Below are 20,676 nucleotides of genomic sequence, written 5' to 3'. Positions count from 1 at the left end.
TTCGAAATCTGCGGAGAAGGGAACGTTGGGTGCGTATCTCACAGTCAGAATGGCCGAGTCTTCGGCAGCGACCGTGAATCTCTCCTTATTGACGTGAAACACTTGGCAGGTAGAGTTCCTCGTTGCATCTCTTTGGACTTGGAAGTCTTGGCTCTCCTGTGCAGAAAATAAAGTTGTGAAATATTTGCATATGTATGTTTTATGTTGCTTAAAATGAGATATCAGTTACTTTACCTCCCCTGCTAATACTGTTACAACAGTTTTGTGTTCTCAGCGCATACTCATTTTGAGGTTTGGTTTCACAAAAATCTGTCCTGTTGCATGTGTAAATGGACTGTCTGTGTTCGACAGGATTGGAACTATTGTGTACTAGGTACTTAATGAATTCCGACCAATTTGCTACTAAGAAAGTTTTGTTCATTCCAACACCTAGTTTATTTCATAAAAAATTGTTTCAGCCAAAGATTTAGGCATTTTACATAAAATTATAATGAACTTGATAAGAGTATCTATTAAAAAATTTGTCTTTCTACCCTTCTTTCCACCCCTTGCAGTGATGGTTTGTATTATCAAAAATTGTTTAACAAAAAATTTTGATAAAACTTATAAGATTTACAAACAATTGACGCCGTCCCCGCTACCTCTTACTATTCTGACGTGATTTTTGCTTGGGTTCGAGATCTCAGGGAGGGTTCGGCCTTGTGGCTAGAGGTAGGGGTTAACGCAGTAGGGCCCCCCGAGCTGTTATGGCCACTCGGGACGCCTGAAGAATAACACAAAGTTTCTGGAAGATACTTGATGAATTTATTACGGCACAGCCCTATACAGGATGCTGCCCGTTCTGGCCGTAACGGTTTTCCCGACGCGACTAGTCACACGCGCAGCTCACTTCCTCAGTGGTGGCTCACGATTTTAATGCGCGTGAGGGGCGGACTTGTACACGTGATGCGACAGTTACAAAAATACACTCTAACATGACGAACGATATCTTGACGAACAATACACTTCACTACTACCTAACACTTAATAAACTGGGCTAGTGGCACGTAGGCCCGTGTCTCCGGCGACTCTACGTGATACCTAGATGTGTCCCAGGGACTGATTCGTTAGTACATTTGGCGGCACGATGCCGTGCAGCGGTGATACCTAAACTCTAACATGACAGATTACACTTTGACGAGCAAATATTTCACTACTACATAACACTTAATAAACTGGGCTAGTGGCACGTAGGCCCGTGTTTCCGGTGACTCTACGTGATACCTAGATGTGTCCCAGGGACTGATTCGTTATTACGTTCGGTGGCACGTGTCGCCTTCTGGCTGCCCCGTGCGGGCCAAAACTAAGAAGTAGCTGGTAAGCTAAGTTGGGGCGTGAAGCGCCGACGTAAAGTCTCGTAGACTTCCCACAGTACTTACGTATTACGTAGAACACTCATCTTGGAGCACTGATTTAATTAAGTTAAATACCTCATGGTAGATTGTGGCCGACCGCGGAACTGTACGTAAAGTTTAAGAAGATATTACACTATTGAAACTACATGTCGGTGAAAGCAAAGGTTGATGGTTCCGCGTTGCGCGCAGGCTGCCGGCCTGTCGGAGCTCCTGAAGGACACTACCGGTGTCGCCGCGTGCGACCCCCCTCCCCCGCCAGCCCTCCCGCGGAAATGTGTGAATTTCGCAGGAAACTGAACCGGCCAGGTTCGGGACAAATCGCACAGGGAAACATGATTTTGCAAGGACTGAAATATTAATTGATGAAAAATAATGTTTAATAAAAACCTGTGGAAAAATATACATAAATTAATTTGTTGTAGTGCAGCGGAGGGATATGCCACACCCGGCCGGATCCTTCCGCCGGCGCAGCACTCGTTGCATGGCGTTCGCCTCGTCGCACGAACTACACTTTGCTGCGCGCACGAGCGCGTTCGGTGCACACGCTTTTGCGAAACGTTGATGAGGCATAGCGGTCTATGCAACATAGAGGAGCATTGGCGGTCGGCGTCACAATGTGAATGATTTTATTGTAACGGCTACAATAGGTTTTTTTTCCTTTGAAATTTACCTAAAAAAAAAAAAAAAAAAAAAAATCTATGCATTACAATGCAATTATTTTAGATGAACAGGTCCTTCAAAATATTAATCACTAAAATATTTTTTAGAGAAAATGTTATTTGTATAGCTTGCTGTAAGATCATTTTACTGAAGATGTTGCTTATGTAGCTCCAGTGAGATGCCTAACTCTGCTATGTTGATGCTGTGTTACTAATAATTAAAAATTTAAAAATGAAATGTATTCTTATAAATAATAAACTTGTGCAGTCCATGTTGGTATTTTGTGTGTGTGTGTGTGTGTGTGTGTGTTAATGTGAAAACCGGAAGAGAGTAATAAACTGAGAGGAGGACTTCGGAGAACACATGTACAAAAGGGTTTGGATAATAATTTTGCATGCTTATTCAACTCAAAACCTACCTTCGAATTATTTGTTATACTTATTTTCTTTGAAGCAGTCTCTCCAGGTACAATTGGCCCAAGCTCATACTGGAGGATTCTGCATTTTTCAGAGTTCATTTTCAATTAAATATGTACACATTCCTGTATAAAATATTTTATAAAAACATTAGGTTATTTTTGTTCTTGAAGAGTAATAAATGTGTTACCATAGAAGAATAAAAAATGTTCAATTGAAAACCATATTTATTTCAACTGAAAAATTTATTTTGGCTGCACAAGTGTAATACGTACATTTGGAAGAATTGAAAGACAGTACCAAAATAATACCATGAAAGTTTATTGCATCTTTTATTTTTGCACATATAGGCTAAAAAATAATCTGGGTTCTGCATGACCCAAGTAATTTCACTTGTGTATACTTCTTAATTCAAAAATAGGTATCAGTCTGTTCCCAAATATATCTCCTCATGTAAAAGTGGTGTCTGCATTCATTTGTTCAAACAGTGAAATAGAGGGAGGGAATGTAAGATTCATCATGCACATATTTACTTAAAAGGAGTTACTCAAGTAGTGTGCATTTCAGCTGAAGCAGGTATGATAAGTGATTGAAGTTACGTTGCAAGCTTATTGGATTTAGTTTTTTGATAGCCTTTTTCATGTTTTTTTTTGTGAATTTTTTATCCAGAAGATTTACTATAAGACGAAATTGTTTATGACCAACAAATAATTTCAATTTTTTTTTTAATTGGTGCTTAAAATTCAAGGAGGCTTATATGAGTAAAATAAATTCGAAAGTCCCGCCACAGTTTGGCATGCCAACCTTTATTCATTACACTACCTACTTCTATAATTCTTAAATAATAATTATAACTTAATCTTTGGCTTACGACTTAACGAGTTGCCTATACAACTATCAAAATTAAGTGATTTTGACGCCGACCGCCAATGCTCCTCTGTCGCATAGACCGCTATGCCTCATCAAAGTCTCGCAAAAGCGTGTGCACCGAACGCGCCCGTGCGCGCAGCAAAGTGCAGTTCGTGCGACGAGGCGAACGCCATACAACGAGTGCTACACCGGCGCAAGGATACGGCCGGGTGTGGCATATCCTTCCGCCGCACTACAACAAATTGTTATAATTATGTTTTTCCACAGGATTTTATTAAACATTATTTTTTATTAATTAATAATTAAGTCTTTGCAAAATCATGTTTCAATGTGCGATTTGTCCCGAACCTGGCCGGTTCAGTTTCCCGCGAAATTCACACGTTTCCGCGGGAGGGCTGGCGGGGGAGGGGGGTCGCGCGCGGCGACACCGCTAGTGTCCTTCGAGAGCTCAACCAGGCCGGCAGCCTGCGCGCAACGCGGAACCTTCAACCTTTGCATTCACCGACATGTAGTTTTCCATAGTGTAATTTCTTTTCAACCTTTTGTACAGTTCCGCGGTCGGCCTAAATTTACCATGAGGTACTTAACTTAATTCAATCAGTGCTCCGAGATGAGTGTTTACGTCATACGTAAGTACTGTGGGGAGAGTATGTGTTTTTACGTCGGCGCTTCACGCCCAACCTAGCCTACAGGCTACTTAGTTTTGGCCCGCACGGGGCAGCCAGCAGGCGACACGTGCCATCCAACTTAATAACGATTCAGTCCCTGGGACAAACCTAGACACCACGTAGAGTCGCCGGAGACACGGGCCTACGTGTTGCTAGCCCAGTTTATCAAGTGTAATGTGTTAGCGGAATAGTTGTTCGCCTAAGTGTAATTCGTCATGTCAGGGCTTATGTATCACCGTCGTACTGCAGTGCGCCACCAAACTTAATAACGATTCAGTCCCTGGGACACACCTAGTCACCACGTAGAGTCGCCGGAGACACGGGCCTACGTGTTGCTAGCCCAGTTTATCCAGAGCTAGGTATTAGTGTAGTGTATTGTGCTTCAAAATATCGTGTGCCATGTCAGAGTGTCTTTTGTAACTTTCGCGTCACGTATACGAGTCTGCCCCTCACGCGCATAAGAATCGTGAGCCGCCACTGAGGAAGTGAGCTGCACGTGTGACTAGTCGCGTCGGGCAAACCGTTACGGCCAGAACGGGCAGCACCATGTATTGGGCTGTGCTGTATTAAATTCACCAACTATCTGAAGAGGTTTTGTGTTATTATTCAGGCGTCCCGAGTGGCCTCAACAGCTCGGGGGGCCCTACTGCGTTGACCCCTACCTCTAGCCACAAGGCCGAACCTTCCCTGAGATCACGAACTGAACAAAATCACGTCTAAATACTCAGAGGTAGCGGGGACGGCGTCAATGTAAATATACAAACATGTTTTTATTTAAAATCCAAAAAGCATGCGCTAAATTATTGAGTCTTTAATAGTAAATTATCTTCAAACATATTAATACACAAATTGGTTAAACCTAAACCAAACATACTATTAAAAACTCGTAGACCGTAGCATTTTTGCAGCATCCTTTTTCAGCTTCTGTACAACTTCTGAGAAGATATCTTTGCTCGCTCTTCTTGTGGAATACGGAGTACCAGACTTGCTTATGGCTGCAACGGAGATCTAGGCCAATATTCGTTGTGAAGAAGAAGAAGAAGCAAAGGCTAAAATAAGGCAAACAACAAAGATGGCGCTGATGGGATCTGTCAGTGTTACGTGTACTGTATTATATTTTGTATTATTTTGCATTGATTTTTCAATGACATACACTGAACGTAAGTATGTGTATTAACTCTGTATATTAAGTGTTGAAAATAAATAAACATTTATTCACACAATTACTTTCGTAACTACGCCACTGTTTTCAAGGGGGTTCTATCTTTGTTTATATCACTTCATTCTAGCAAAGAACGTGTGCACATTGTAATGGGAATATTATAAAATTAAAAAAACTAATGAAATATATTTCTTCAAACCACTTGATGTGATATTTGTAAGATGGGAAATTGGGTGTGTTTAATATCCTTGCCTTGTATGGATCTCAATAACAAATATAAAACAATAAAAATATAGGTAAATATGTAGTGTACGGATTAGCGCCAAAAAAAAATCGTACAAATATAAAATAACTTTCATTATATGCTCATTTACGTCCTCTTTTCATAACCGCCTGCGGAGATAAGAAATTCCAAATACTTTAGGAGATATCGAATTTTTTAATTTTCATATTTGGGCAATATTTGTTAAAAAAAAATTTTAAATTCCAAAAATACCTTTATTCTGTGCTCTTTAACTTCCTCTTTTCATTAAACCAGGCGGAGATCAGAAATTCCAAATACTTTAGGAGATATGGAATTTTTTAATTTTCATGCTCTGCACTGATGCGGCGTTAAGCGGGAAGCATACGATTCACTCATCCTTCTGGACATACCCGAATACTCACGTTGGCAAGCCTTCTTTTTTTAAAATTAGCAAGAAGTAATTAAAAATACTTTAAAACATTGTGGATGGTTGGTTATATTAGGTAAGTATAGCTACATTAAAAAAAACTGTAAAATTATTTTATGGTTGCTTAGCAAATAAATTTTTAATATGTAGCTATCCAGCGCTAGGAAACCGTTTACATGATTTCACAGTATTTTTAATGTAGCTATCCTAACCAAATCAACCATCCACAATGTTTTAAAGTATTTATAATGTAGCTAACATAACCTAATTGACCATTAGTTTTCATTAGTTGCATATTTATTTACAATAAACAAAAAAAAAAAACGAAGATGCATGATCGGGCGTTTGCCTCTCATCTGTTGAAAGAAGGCTTGCCAACGTGAGTATTCGGGTATGTCCAGAAGGATGAGTGAATCGTAGGCTTCCCGCGTTCACCTTTGTTGCTTGTTTACAAGTATGATTTTTTTTCTTTTTTTTTCGCGACGTAGTTGAACGACTACATCACGTAAAAAGAAAATTACGTGAGTTCCTACCGTTCATCCTTTTTCCCGGTTTGTTAGGTCAGGTCAGCTACATTATGAATACTTTAAAACTAAACAACAATTAAAATTAATTTTTATTATTTTTAATGTCCGTTCAGTTTCAAAGTATTTATACTGTAGCTGACCTGACCTAATCTACCTTTGTCCCGTTTTGTTAGGTCAGGTCAGTTACATTATAAATACTTAAAACTATACAAGTAAAATTAATTGATATTATTTTTAATTTCCATTTATTTTGAAGTATTTATAATGTAACTAACCTTACCTAATGGAAAATTTCTGTTATTTAGGCATTCACGCACACACGGCAAAATATAAAATGGCGTCTGTTGAATGATTACATAGGGCTTGTATTGCAAAATAAGAACGGCGATATCTTCAAAAGTAATTGGAATTTTTTATCTCCGCAGGCGGTTATGAAAAGAGGACGTAAAAGAGCATATAATGAAAGTTATTTTATATTTGTACGATTTTTTTTGGCGCTAATCCGTACAATACATATTTACCAAAATTTAAAACTTAAATACAATATTTTAGTTTTAATTCCATTTTCTATATATTTTATTATGTTAACACATACAATATGCATGTGTTTAAAAACAATCTTGGCAGTTTATAATAGAAAAATTTCCAAATAAATAGTTTTAAGTACCTAATTGCTTTAACTGAAAGTTAATTTTTGAATACTTTTACAAACTATGTTAGTTACTGTTACTGAACAACCCAAGTATTCAGCTGGACTAGACCTACTATAAAAACTCAACTCTTAGAGTGACTATTTGCCTCGAATATTTCACACGATTCCAGAGTAATTTTAGTTTGCTTAGCTCAGGGAGTATAACCGAAGATTCTTGGAGTTCAGGACCTCTGGACCTGTCCCTCTTGATTCAGGACATCTGGAAAGAAGCTATAAAGGTGACTACCACTACGACTTAAGTGAGAAGGTGTAGTCTGGAACACTGCTGTCTTCCTTCGGGTTGGCTGAAAACTCCTAATATAGGTTTGGTCTCACCAATTATGTCATCAGGGAACTTCTCAGCTCTGAAGAATTACATCGGCCATTGAACTGCGAGGTTGTACACTCAAGACGTCCTAGACGTGGACTCTATATTAAATCTAGTTATAATCACAGTCGTCTCGTATCTTCCTTTATCCAATGTGGGGTTCCCACGTCTTGCCACGTCCAAAGTCCAGACTCAACATTCCATTTCTGTTTCTGATTATTGAAGAAGAATTGCTATATAAGTTTATTCACTGGCCAAGGAACAACCATCCTAAGATAAACCATTGAGAAACTATGGAAGACTCAGAAATTTCTTGGTTCTCTGTGGTTTCTATAAATTACTATAGGCCACGGCAGATACTGTTGTAATATCCTTAGTCGATGCTGAGAGTTTCCGCCTCTAAAGGCCTAGCTGATTTGATCTTGTTTTCTGTGTGCTTGCATCTTCATCTTTTTTAATCCATTATTGAGGTTTCTTGTGACATACAGTTTGACCTGCAATGGCGTATGTCCAACAATACATCTTAAATAGTACAATACTTCTCCGACAGCAAGATTTACAACTACATGTATTGTGTAGTTGACTAATGTCTGTGAAATGTACTACATTCTATGTGACTGTGTTCTTAATAATTTTCAGCCATTATTATGCAGTAACATTTTATGAGAATTTTTAGTCATTTTATTTTATGAGATATTAATTCATGGGAAGTTCAAAGCTTGCTGTTAATAACTTTTTTTTTTTAATTTAGAATAAGTATAGCTTTGCAACTAATTTCATATATTTTTACATTGAGAAAAAGATGTACGTATTGTTGTTACAATTGAGCGCACAAGTAGTTCCAACATATTACTTCAAAATACAATGTCCGTACATGTTCTGGCGTGCCGTGTTCCAGTGACGATAGAAAGTGACAAGGTTTGCTCGAACCTGGTGAAGAAGCGAAAGCTGAAGTTGCACAGGAACGAGCAGTCTGGGATCATAGTGAAGGAGACTCGCTACTTCGACACGTGGTCGGGCCAGTACGAGTTCGAGTGCAACTTCCTGGTGAAGGGCGACCACAACGACGGAGTGATCGCGGTCATTCAGAAGCTGTCCCTCCGGAAGGAAGACAACGAGTCCGCGGAGAACTTTGACGAGTGCCTGGACTTTGTGCAGGTGCGTGGGTACACATGTCTGTGGTTGATTTAAAACATTTCATTGGACCTATGTGATTTATAGTTTTCACTGTATGCCATAGTAAAACCATAAGAATGGGAAAGAAAGATGAATACACAGACACAATGTTGAATGTTTAAATGTATAGACAGCACAGAATTCAGTGGAAGGAAGTAGTTTGAATAAAACATCACGCACACACAAACACAGCACGCTGACATGGATGAGACAGTTGTATCAAGAATACTGACTAGCTAAAACCTTGGACAATGCAGCGACAAACACACAAACCCAAAAATGATACAAAAACAGATATTCTGGACAACAAGGCTGCACAATAAAATTATTCATTTCCTCTTTGTTACACTTTTGACTACAATTTACTAATTAATTTAATTTTATACAAATATTTAGCTGGGTATAATTTACAACTTATTCTGATAATTTAAATGACAAGATCTTGATTAGTATATAATTATTTGTTCCTGTATCACCAGAAACATTAATGAGCAAATTATTGTTTTTATTAGAGAGGAATTAGACAGTGCAATAAAATTTATTTAGATATTCTATTTAAAAATACATTTTTTTTATTTTTTATATTTTAAACACTTGATTTAAACCATTGTGGTTGAATCAGCCAACCCTGATATTTTCTGTGAAGCTTGCCTCCCAGTGTTTTGCTTGGAACATATATTGTGTTTGTTTTTTGTTTTTTTGACATCCCGTTAACTTAATCTTTGGCTGGATATTTGCAGTCACAGAAGCAATGTATCAGTTCAGCATTCCTTCATTACTTCCTGTCATACTTCCCATGCAGTTTCGATACACGTCGCACAAATCTTACCATAAGTTCTAGTTATTTCATACCATTTTTGTCATGTCAAATATGTGATAAGTAAAAAAAAAAAGTGTAGGCAATGAGGTCATTACATATGGTCACATTACTAGTCAGATAAATATAAGGAAGGAATTTCCCTTGATATGTTTGCAGGGACCAATCCCAGCACTTGTCTGGAGTAATTGCAGGAGACCAGTGAAAACATAATAAAATGAACGGAGGGAAAGCGAGTCCTGTGTTGTAACATTGAGCCATATCTCAGGGGGCTGTATTTAGTTTAAATACAGCGTCAGTATGATATGATGCACTGTTAACATGTATCAATATTCCTGAATGTTAGAAACCATGCATGGTGTAGCTGCAAGTTTGTTGGAAGATCATCAGATCCTCAATATGGTTGTAATGGGACTACCATATGTGGAAATGTGAAATGCCACCCACTATAATATAGAACCCACTGTACTGAAATGAAAACCAACAGTAATGATAAACTCGGAACTGAAAATTCCGGCAACACAATAACACCGCCTGGTGGCACAGGTCAACGGCTGGAATCCACATTGAAAAATCTGGAAGCGAGTGGCCAGTGGAGTATGCCTGATTAAAGAATTAAAGACCTTTTCATTGCAATACATTTTTAAAAGCCAGTCTCTAGAATGGTATAGTACAAAATGAACTGTGCCGTATTAGCAGTGATGAAACCACTGTAGCCATCACTGTTTCGTGTGGAATCAGTGATAGAGCCAATGTGACTTATGCTGTTACTCCTGAATGATGCTGGATATCTATAGATGTAACTACATGTCAGGTTGCTGGCTGATAGATCATCACTTTGTGTATCTTCCTACCGAAATTGTGGTAGTTCTTTGAATATATGCACTATTTATTTCATTTGAAGGTTTTTTTTTTTATTGCGTGATGATATTTATGACTTAGTGTGGTTTTGGATTGAAATTTTTTGTAGCATTAAGGTTAGTTTAAACTTCACATTTGTGAAAGTAAATAACTTGATTAAAATGTTCTTTTGTGCACTGCACACTCGAAGCAGTTTGGAAAGCTATGTGAAGTAAGGTAAGGAATTCGCAAAAACAAGTTATTATTGTATATTCTTTTACTTTGCACCTTTGCTCACTATTTTTTGTAGCTCATTGCATTTAACAATTTTTTTGCTTATGCAGAATGCAATTTTCATTGGCAGGACATCAACTTTGTTGAAGAGAGCTATGCACAAGTTGGGTTTCAAAATCTTCTGAGTGCTGTTGCAGCTTTTGTTTGGTCATTGTTTAGTTGTGAGAAGCCTTTTTTTTTTATTACACCGGGCCAAACAACATTCACTTGATTTTCTGTGCATGTGTTGTTATTCACGTGCAGACACTTCAGTTGTCCAACAGCCATCCATCCAGTCACAGGGTCGAACATTGCTGTAGCATTTTTTAATTTTTGCCTTCCATCACGGGAAACAGTGTTTTCCTTGCCTGGCGCCATGCTGCAAGTGCCGTCTGCTCTCCAGTTCCGACGGGATGACGGGACCAAGAGCGTCAAGTACTGCGGCAAGATGAGTGCGTTCTCGGAGACCTCTGGCGACCAGGACGTCACTGCAGAAGCTCGCCCGGAAGAGCCGACCACCATGTTGGAACTCTCTCAGAACGCATTCTACGACCCCGGAGGGCAACTGGAGGTGAAAATATATATCAAGAACAAGCACCTCTTACCATTCCAAACTATAGACTTGGTGATCGCATTCACATCGTACACACGTAAGTTTGAGCCCCGCGAGGAATTATTTGTCAGTGCATGTTTAGGTTCTGTCTGTGGCAGGACATGGCCCAAGTAGAGTTTTGCCAAGACTCATAAGAAAGTGAAAAAAATTACTTTTCATTAAAAAAAATATATACTGTTGATGTTCAAAACCATATTTTTCTTAGTATTACAATTAAGTAACCTTAGACACTAGATTTCGTTTCTTAACCTAGCCCAGATAAATGGGTTAGTTGTCTAAAATTAATTTGTCTGTTCACAATTAGTGTTGATATCAAGGTTACTTTTTACAGAGACCCGGTAAAAGGCCAGTTGGAGTGTTAGTAGTAGAAACTGTTCTAAGCTTGAACCATGTCAAAGTTGTAGTTTGTACGAATTTTTCGCTTTGCATTGGACCAGGCATCTTAATGGTTGAGAGGTTGATTTTTCAACCCTTAAGATGCCTGCCGTAATGCAGAGCAGAGCGAAGTGTGGATATGATTGCCCACTTCTACAAGGCTCTGCCTCGAAACCAAGGTAATTTGTTAGACAATGGCCACAAAAGCCCGCAATCTATCTATTATTTAAGTAGATAAAAAAAAAAATTTTTATGTTAATGTTGTTAATGTTTTAACTTTGTGTTGGTGGTTTCTTCACTGCACATGAAGAGAGCTATTTATTGTTATGGTCGCCATTTTCTATTTAACTTTTGGGAGGTGTAGAGTACAGTTGTCGATTGTCAACGCACTAGATCAACTGCAGCTTCAGGAGGTTACTTTGTCAGTAAAACTGGGTGGTTTGCTTTCCAGCCTGCTACAAGCGTGTTCGTAACTACTCGTCGTGCGGCACGGACATGTGTGTCTGGGATGGGTTCTTCCAAGACGGCGTCGTGAACTGCCCCTTCAGCAACTGTCTGGACGAGGGCGGACTGTGCCGGTCACCTCCGGGTAAGTCACCCGCCCTGCGTGTAGCTGTGATTAGTCTACTTATTGCGGAATAAAGGTCCAGTGACAGGTAGCCATGGTAGCTCGGAAACTACGTCTTGGCAAATATATTTTGTAAATCGAAAAGCCCTATGGTAAAATTTTGAATAATGAACTGTTTAAAAAATTTTGCTCAGATTTCATGACAGGGATGTCGTATCTTTGTGTATTTTCATGCTTATTTTCCTTCTGCATATATGTATGTGTTTGGTTTTTGTAATAGTCTTGCAATATAGTGTTTTGCCTATCTTTCTCACCTACGAGAAAATTTTACATTTTATTTAATTTTGTTACTGTTTTCATATTTGTGTTGGTATGGGATTAAACTTTTTTTCCACGCCTCTTCAGATTGTATTTACGAGATTGAATTGTGGTAGAAGTGACGTGCCGGTATCCTACTTAAATTTTTTTCTTTGTGCATGTCCAACCTATTTTTTCCCTTTCGCCCCAATAAGCAGCTATTGCCGGTGGTGGTCGGTGTTGATTCTCCGGTCTGTGTCGCGTGTGCAGCCGTCAGCAAGCGGGGGCTGTCCTCCAAGGTGACGGTGGGGGCCATCGCGACCATCTTCCTGGCGTTCCTGCTGTTCTTCGTGTGCCTGTGGCTGGTGCGGCGGCACAGCCTGCTGTGCTGGTCGCGGGACTGCGCGGGCCGCCGGCGTCCCGAGCCCCGCGTCGAGATGCGCTCGCTCGACGACCCGGGGCCGCCCTCCGCCCCCCCGGAGACCCCCGTCGAGAAGGACCCGCCTCCGCCCTACGAGTCCCTCTTCCCCGACAAGTAACCTGACTGCAATCACGTCCTTCTCTTTTTACTCGTGAAGTCTTTTCTTATTCTTTATGGTTGTGCTGTTGAGGCATCTTATGCCGTGGAAAATATTTTATTACCATGTTAGTTTTTTTTTTTTTTTTTTTTAATTAAGTTGCCTTGACTAGTAAATGTGGAATGAATGGTCCCAGCTTACAGCATGATGGTGATGGTTGAGTTATTCCCCTGTATGACCCCAGCCATCACCACGGGGCGGACTATAGCTTGCCTCATCCTTACAGCGGTGTATACAGTGCGATGGGCCCTTGCTCTCTCTTCCCTTGCGCGATATATGCTACCAGCACTATACGTGTTTCAGTTTACTCTGTTGCCAGATAAACCCAAACAGCACTAAACTTTTAGACACACTTTGTAATGTGATGAAAAATTTTTTAAAATGTATGTACTTTCAAAGGAAAAAATTTGGAAATTCATTTTTCTTTTAGTGATTCATTAAAATAATCATCTGGTAATATTCAATTCTTACTTTAAAATAAAATGGAAATGCAAGAGCTTATCTTGGTTCAACCAGTTTTGCCATTAAATTTTTATATATGTTTTAACATTAAAACTTTGTGCTGAGTTGACCATAGCACATAAATAATGGAATGCCTTTTTATTATTAGTGCCTGACTGCTAGGATTCCTATTAAAAGTTCGCCTATGAATATAATAATTACTGTTTAGAAGTAATATACTTTTGTTTCTTTCAGAATGTTTACAACTGTAGTAATACTGTTAAAATACACTATTAGAGAAATCAGCAAATAGTAAAATTGAAAAATATTTAGACTTATTGTAATTATTGTAGACATACAAAATAAGAAATGTAATGTTAAGAAGCAGGATAGTATCAGTCTGGCAACAGTGTACGCCATTCGCTGTGCACTGCAACCTTAAGTGTGAGACAAACTAAAGGCGACATGACCCTGCAGTATTCGCCATGCCTTCCACAGTAACTTACAACATACAAGGTGTTGCATATTTCCTTTTCTGTTCTGGTTATGGGGTTACATAGTTGATTTTCTATTCAATGCACAGTGGAACATGGGTATGATCACCCTGACTTATAAAAGTGTGGTAGTGATAAGTATTGGATGTGGAGTTCTATAACTTCAGTATAAGTTCAGGTGGACTGCAACCAAAATATTAATAGTAACTACTGTTTCAGTGTTAATGAATAGAGAATAATTGTTGTTAGGTGAGGAAGACTTTGATAGCTAACCAAAAGTTACAAAAGTAAGTTGCTAACTTTCAAGCATATTTAGGCCTCAGATGTTTCTTACCTTTCTTGTGGTTTTACAGAAGCTGTGAATGTAAATGAATTTTGAAATACTTTGGGATTGCTTTTTTGTGATAAAATTTGACTATTGATTTCAGTGGGTGATGGCTTTCTTTTTTAATGTGTCACCTTGAAAAATCAGGTGCAACTTGTGAAATTGGAAATATGACTAATGTCTCATTAGAGTAAAATTTCCTTCTCCCACATAATTATAGCTTGTCTGTCAAAAGTTTTGCTCATATTTGCGCAAAGCAACTCCTTGCAGACATTTATGAAGTGGGAATAAGAGAACACATAGTGTTTTTATGCATGAATTTGAAGGCATTAATTTTAGAGTTTTGAATTAATTGGTTGCAGAAAGTATTGTAATTTAAATAATTACTCTGGGGTCATCAGTCTCTTACAGGCTGATTAATAAAGATGTAGTAATTGCTCAACAGGGTGATTTCATTACAAGTTTCTACTGTGTGTATGGGTTTTCTTTCCCCAGTTATGAAGCATATACTACTTTTACAGTAGTAAACTGTTTAATGGGACCAAAATTACAAAAAAAAATCATTGTGTATTAACTAGCATAAATCTCACAATCTCATTTAGGGATATGCTAGATGTGATATTAGGTTTTTTGAATGGCTTCACATAACACCAATTTGTGTTGTGTACAAGAAATCTCCTCAGGTTGTTTATGAAAAGCATAGGATGTGTTATGTCATCAGCGAATTACATTTGCTGTGCCATTCTGTCACTCTTTTGTAAATAACGCATAGTTTTAAGATAAGGTGCGTTCTAGGATGTGTACGTAACTCGATCTGTAAACACTTTTCCGGCTGAGTCTTAGTCGGAAAATACAGTCCAACCTCATTAATAGAAACCTGTAGGGACCATGATTTTGGCTTTTTGTAATATTGAGGTTTAATATTTATAAACCAGACTATTGCAAAATGAATTTTATCAAAAATTAAAAAAAAAAAAATTAAAATTAAGTTGTAAATAATTTTCTTTGTTATTACATGCATATCTTGCATGTATAATTCATACAATACCAAAAGTGTATTTATATGATTATTAAATCAATTTTAGATAAGGTATACCAATGATTCTACCACTCCTACCAAACATTGATGACAGCTGTGGCATGTGGGTGGCTCTGTACAGCCGACGTGTTTCATCTGCTCACTGTTGTAGCCAGTCCCCAGGCCTGGATTTAGACTTTGTGTTAAATTAACCTTTTTCGATGGTTATTGTATTTTATATTAAGTAATTTTTGTAGTTTACTTTTGTATAGGCAGTTTTTATGTTTAGTGTATTTGTATGTTTAAAGACACTCAGTAATATTTTTACTTTGCAGGAGGAACTTTGCTGGGGAACTTCATTGGCATTAATAGGCAGCTGTGTTTGCGCAATTTTTTTTTAATTAATCTCAATTAACAGTTGTTGCGATGGAGGGAGGGAGTTGGCACATTGAGGTTATATTCTTAGGTTAAAATTCATATTGGTAAATTGAGTTTTAACTCAGTTGAGAAGATATCTTAACTTTGATTGATAATTTTTTTTTGTAAAATGGAAATATGTCCTTGCAGTATTACTGGGAATCTTTTAATAACTGTAGGAGACTTTGTCGGCAGTAAAGCTTGTTAATGCTTATCCGTGTACTTGAAGAAGTTATCAGTTTGTAAACACGAGTCTGGGCGTGAGTTGAGGTGGAGATATTTGCTCGCACGAGAGAGAGAATTTGTATGATGCCTGTTAACCTTGTTTCATCCACCTTTATTAGCTTTCTTAATTTGACACAGTAATTGTCTTCTTCAGGGCTTGGGTAACATGCAGAGAAACATGTAAGACTTAACTGGCAGTGAAACCACCGATATTACTGTCTGGATATTTACATTTTAATTTTTCAAAAATCAATTTGCTTTTTTGTGTATCACCGCTTGGTGACACCATTCCTGTCAGGCCCATGATTTGTTTTTTCATTGCACCATTCATTTAACAACCTTTTCCATATGAATCATGTGTTCATTTCTGTTCTGGTATCTGTCAAATAGTATATTCCCGCTAGTACAACCAACAGCATCAGACTTATACAAATGTTTGATAAGAGTCCTTATTTCATACGATTGTGCGCTTAAAACTAAAGTGTGACCAACATAAGTGTGGCCTTCGTGACATTCTGCATGCCGTAATACTTATAGTTTTGTCTCGAATTCTTGAAAACGATGCATTACGCTTTCACTTGGAAGCCACGATTCCAATATGATTCCAACTGAAGGTACTTGTGCATGTACAATTACTGGCAGACAAATGGGCAGATGCATGTGCGTTCCCTGCCACTGACTAGACTGAAATTCATCACTCAATAACCGCTACTGAACTTGCCATAGCTGATGTTTGTACAACAGCCGATAGCGCAGTCAGACCTGCGCGTGCATCTCTTCCCCCCTCATATAGCCAAATGTATGCCACGGCACATCTGTTGTTTACCGAGTTGAAACAGACTTCGTGGTGTCAGGCCAAACTTTTTTGTTTTTGCCTGTGGCTATTTCACGCTAATTGAAATTGACAGACGTGCTTTTCAAGACTGGGTCAGTAAAATTAACATTGTGCTAAATGAATTCGTGCAATTTGAAGACATGCTTAGTGAGGGGTTGATGTACGTATATTGAATTAATCCCTTCTCTTGCACACAAATGTTTGAAACAATATTTTCATCGACAAAAGCAATGATTCTATGTTAACAAGCACAAGATAGAGAGGTTCTCAGGCTAAAGAAGAAAACTCTTCCGCTAAATAGTTTAGAATAGTTGTGGACTTCGTGTGAAAGTGTATCGACAATAGTTTTATCAGGTTTCCATTTGGTTTTGCTAATGTGTGTTGCAGTATTTACTTAAACTACATATATGTATTTTATATTACATTTATACACATTAAAACATATGCTCAATTATCATTGTGCCATTAATGGATAATATGCCAATCGTAACAATAATAATCATTTTTAATAAATATATATTTAATCTGAAGTTGCAAGGTAGGATTAAAAATTAGTAATGGATGAGTGATATTGATTTATATTGCTTCAAGTCTAAACAAGTAATTAATGTATAAATCTTTTTTATGTATATATGTACGAAGATTAATGTATAAATGATGTATATGTACCTTTGTGTAATTTTAATGTATGCATATTGATTTTATTTTAAGTTGATAGCTAAGTTGTAATTTCATATTGTTATAATTTTGATGGAATCAGTACAGGTAGGTTTGTCAATGAAAATGTAAACAAGTACTCTATGTTAACTTTGCTATAATCTAGATTATGTAGTGTGTGCAAATGTATTCGTATTAAATACCAATTGTATACGCTTCTTATCATACAAATTTATTGGTTTTAATTTTCTTTAAATATTGAATTACGGCAGAAATATGTTTTAAAAAATTCATGCTGTACTTCGTAAAAATTTAAAAAAAAAAATACTTTTTAACATTTTATGTTACTGGATAAATGTTGGCTTTCTGTGTAATCATTCGAGAACTGTTGCTTGGTTGTAATTGCATCACATGATAATGTAGTCGCATATTTGGCATTGTTAAGTTGGTATGAGAGCGTCAGTGCTTCCGTCCATGTTTGAGCTGACTGATGTTTTATTGCAAATGTAGTGTTCTTCCTCTGGTTCAAGATTGCCAGTGTTATAAGTTCTGTGACTCCTGGGGCCTGTTGCTGTGCTGAAGGTTAATAGGGGGACCAAAGATATGAAATTATTTGTTTATTTTTGTTACCATTTGGAACTTGTGTACGTATTTATTTTTTGTTGTAGAAATGTATGTTGAACTTTTGAACTGGCCATGATTTTTTAACTGCCATGTAAAAAAAAAAATTTTTTTGGTGACCCTTATTCTGTTGAATAAATCAGTTTCACTAAAAATGTGCTGTAATTTATTGGTCACAGTTTCTAAGGGCCAAAATCACTTGGCTAGTACACTTGATACTGATACCTGCAAGCAGTTTCAGCACAGTTTTGTTATGTGGTGTTTGTTCACATTTCACGTAGACCTTAAACCCGGTATTGGAAGTCAGTGCTGACGTGGCTCGTGTTCCGTGCCAGCCGTGCCACGGCCGCAGTGCTACCACCTTTACGCCAGTCTCTCGGCTGGGCTTCCAACTTTACCTCAATTTCTTTTTGTTCAAGGTTTGAGTATCATTAAAACAAATTTCTAGTAGAATTGAATGAATTTTTAAAAAAAAATATTCACGTTCCTCATCTATAGATAAAACTACATAACTTTCTTCAGAGATGTAAAACAATTTGTAATCAGGCATTGCTTATTTGCTGTGATGGTTGGGTGGGTTTATTTTTTAACTTCATTTGGAGTGAGACTTTTTCAATAGGTTATTTTTTTTTTAAGCCTTAAAGCATGTGAAAGTGTGATTGATGTGATATCAGTTAATTATTATTGCACATGCACTGTGCTGTGTGCGATGTGTATTTTTACCTGTTTTAATGTTACTGTAGTGATATGATATGATGTATTTTTTTCTGGTGGAAAATTGCTTTAGCTTGTGAGTAGATAATATAGTCATTATCATTGCGTATCAAGAGTAAAATTAGAAGCTGTGTAGAGAAACTGTCATTTGTTGCGATACAGTAATTGATTGCTCCATATCATGATTACTAGAAATATCTGAGCGTGTGCTTCTTCAGATTTGTCTGTCCTGTGGCTGTGTTTCATCTGTTGCTGGTAGGTGGCTTGCTAGTTTGGTCTTGTTCAGTGTTGCTGGCAGAATGATCATGTGTACTGATACTGTGTACAAAAAAATTCATGTATTTTGTGACTAATGAAAGTTATAAAAAAAAATTTATCAGTTACAGAATTTTCTAATCATTCCAGTAGATTATTTAACCTTTTTAATGGTGTGAAACAATTATAACATATGGTAATAGTACTCTATCACAATCGGATTGTTCATTTACTTTACATGGTGGCCCAGCCTTGTTCTACTCTGGCCAACTCTTATGGTTGGAACTATACTACCATTTTCCTGGATTCGAGGCAAAAAAAATTGCTTGGTGAGCAATGGCCTCTTGCAAGGTGACCGACTGCAATGCCAGTAAACACTTTATTTGAATTTTAAATTATGACGACACTGGCTCCAGTAGGTATGCCTGTACCTACTGTTATTATATTTATACATATCACTCACAGTATCGTCATCAACATTAGAGACTAGGTAAAAAAAATAACATGTATTGTAGAGCCCTTTTCTAGGGTATGATATATGTTAAAACTTAGAACACCATATCAAAAAGCACCAAAATATAATGAAAACAAAAATATAAAATCACATTTCAAATATTATGTAAGTACAAAGTATAGTAAAATATGTAGTACACAATATTGTATTATGAAAACAAAAATGGCTATAGTAACCATAAGAAAAAACTTAATGTTAGCTATTATTTTATGCATGTTACGTTCTGATTAATGATATTGCAGAGTAATGTTTCATAGTACAAAAATATGTTGTCTTAACTTTGAAGTTTTTAGGCATATGTATTTATATATGTATTTATTATATTTAAAATACAATAATACTCATTACATTTTTTAAACTTATTTTCTATATCTTATAATCAAAAAATAATAATTTGTAATATTTTTCACAACTCTAGCAAAACTTATTTTGTAATTTATTTGGTGGCAAACTATTGTACAGGCAATGCCCACAGCTACAGTATTTGGCATACCGACGGGTGGAGTTAGAAGGTATTCTGAGGTTTGGTGTAGTTCTCGTTTTATGCGGGTGTATGTCACTATTTGTTTTGTGGCGGTGAACTTTTTCTTTTTATCATAATCATTAGTTAAATTAAGTATTCACATTATAAAGTTAGAATTTGAAGCTTTACAAACCAAACTAAATAATAATTAATGCAAATGAAATGTTAATTAAAGTTTTAAACAGTCGGTCACTATTACTATCACTATTGTGTTGCCATTCATTTGGTTTTTAAATGGAATTTCATAGCTAATCCACTAGGAACTAATTTTTTTAAGTGATGAAAAGTACCTTAAAGTGGTGGGTCGAATCTGAATCTATATATCAAGTTACAAAAATAAAATAAAATTCTAAATATTAACTATGGTGTTGGAACATTCAATCCTTTCAATATTTTTTTCACAAACTAATTTTCCTGAATCAATACATAAGTATTGTGTTATATTTATATATTACAATTTAAAAGTACATTATTTTAGGGACGGTAAAAGGATAGGTATGAAGAAAAAGATTGAATAAGTAAACTTCAGAGGTTTATCAGTGTAATTTTTTTTAAATTTACTTAATTTCCTTAACAAATTGCAGCAAGTAATTTTAATTTGCATGGTTTTATACACGAATATATATTTGTGACCTGAAGTTACACAAGCTAGCGGAGAACTTCGGAGAACTTTGGATCTATTAGGGTGTGGCTCTGTTCCCAGTGAACTGTAG

General features: G+C 37.0%; 1 protein-coding gene across 1 annotated transcript; it reads left to right on the top strand.

Annotated features, from left to right (window-relative positions):
- Positions 1-5,065: 5,065 nt before the first annotated feature.
- LOC134532497 (uncharacterized) lies at positions 5,066-19,051 on the top strand. Its single transcript, XM_063368942.1, has 5 exons — positions 5,066-5,168; positions 8,286-8,545; positions 10,897-11,143; positions 11,933-12,070; positions 12,617-19,051. Exons 1-5 carry the CDS (start codon positions 5,081-5,083, stop codon positions 12,883-12,885), a joined length of 1,002 nt encoding a protein of 333 aa, XP_063225012.1. The 5' UTR covers positions 5,066-5,080; the 3' UTR covers positions 12,886-19,051.
- Positions 19,052-20,676: the final 1,625 nt, after the last annotated feature.

The sequence above is a fragment of the Bacillus rossius genome, chromosome 6, assembly GCF_032445375.1.
Source record: "Bacillus rossius redtenbacheri isolate Brsri chromosome 6, Brsri_v3, whole genome shotgun sequence".
In the NCBI taxonomy this organism is placed as follows: domain Eukaryota; kingdom Metazoa; phylum Arthropoda; class Insecta; order Phasmatodea; family Bacillidae; genus Bacillus; species Bacillus rossius.
This window is presented reverse-complemented; position numbering and strand designations above follow the sequence as displayed.

What these genes read in the sequence shown, in the direction of transcription:
- LOC134532497 (XM_063368942.1), top strand. Translation starts at nt 5,081, where the DNA reads ATGGCGCTGATGGGATCTGTCAGTGTTACGTGTACTGTATTATATTTT. An exon ending in AGTGCCTGGACTTTGTGCAG is followed by an intron (nt 8,546 to 10,896) that starts GTGCGTGGGTAC and finishes TCTGCTCTCCAG; the next exon opens with TTCCGACGGGATGACGGGAC. An exon ending in ACTGTGCCGGTCACCTCCGG is followed by an intron (nt 12,071 to 12,616) that starts GTAAGTCACCCG and finishes TCGCGTGTGCAG; the next exon opens with CCGTCAGCAAGCGGGGGCTG.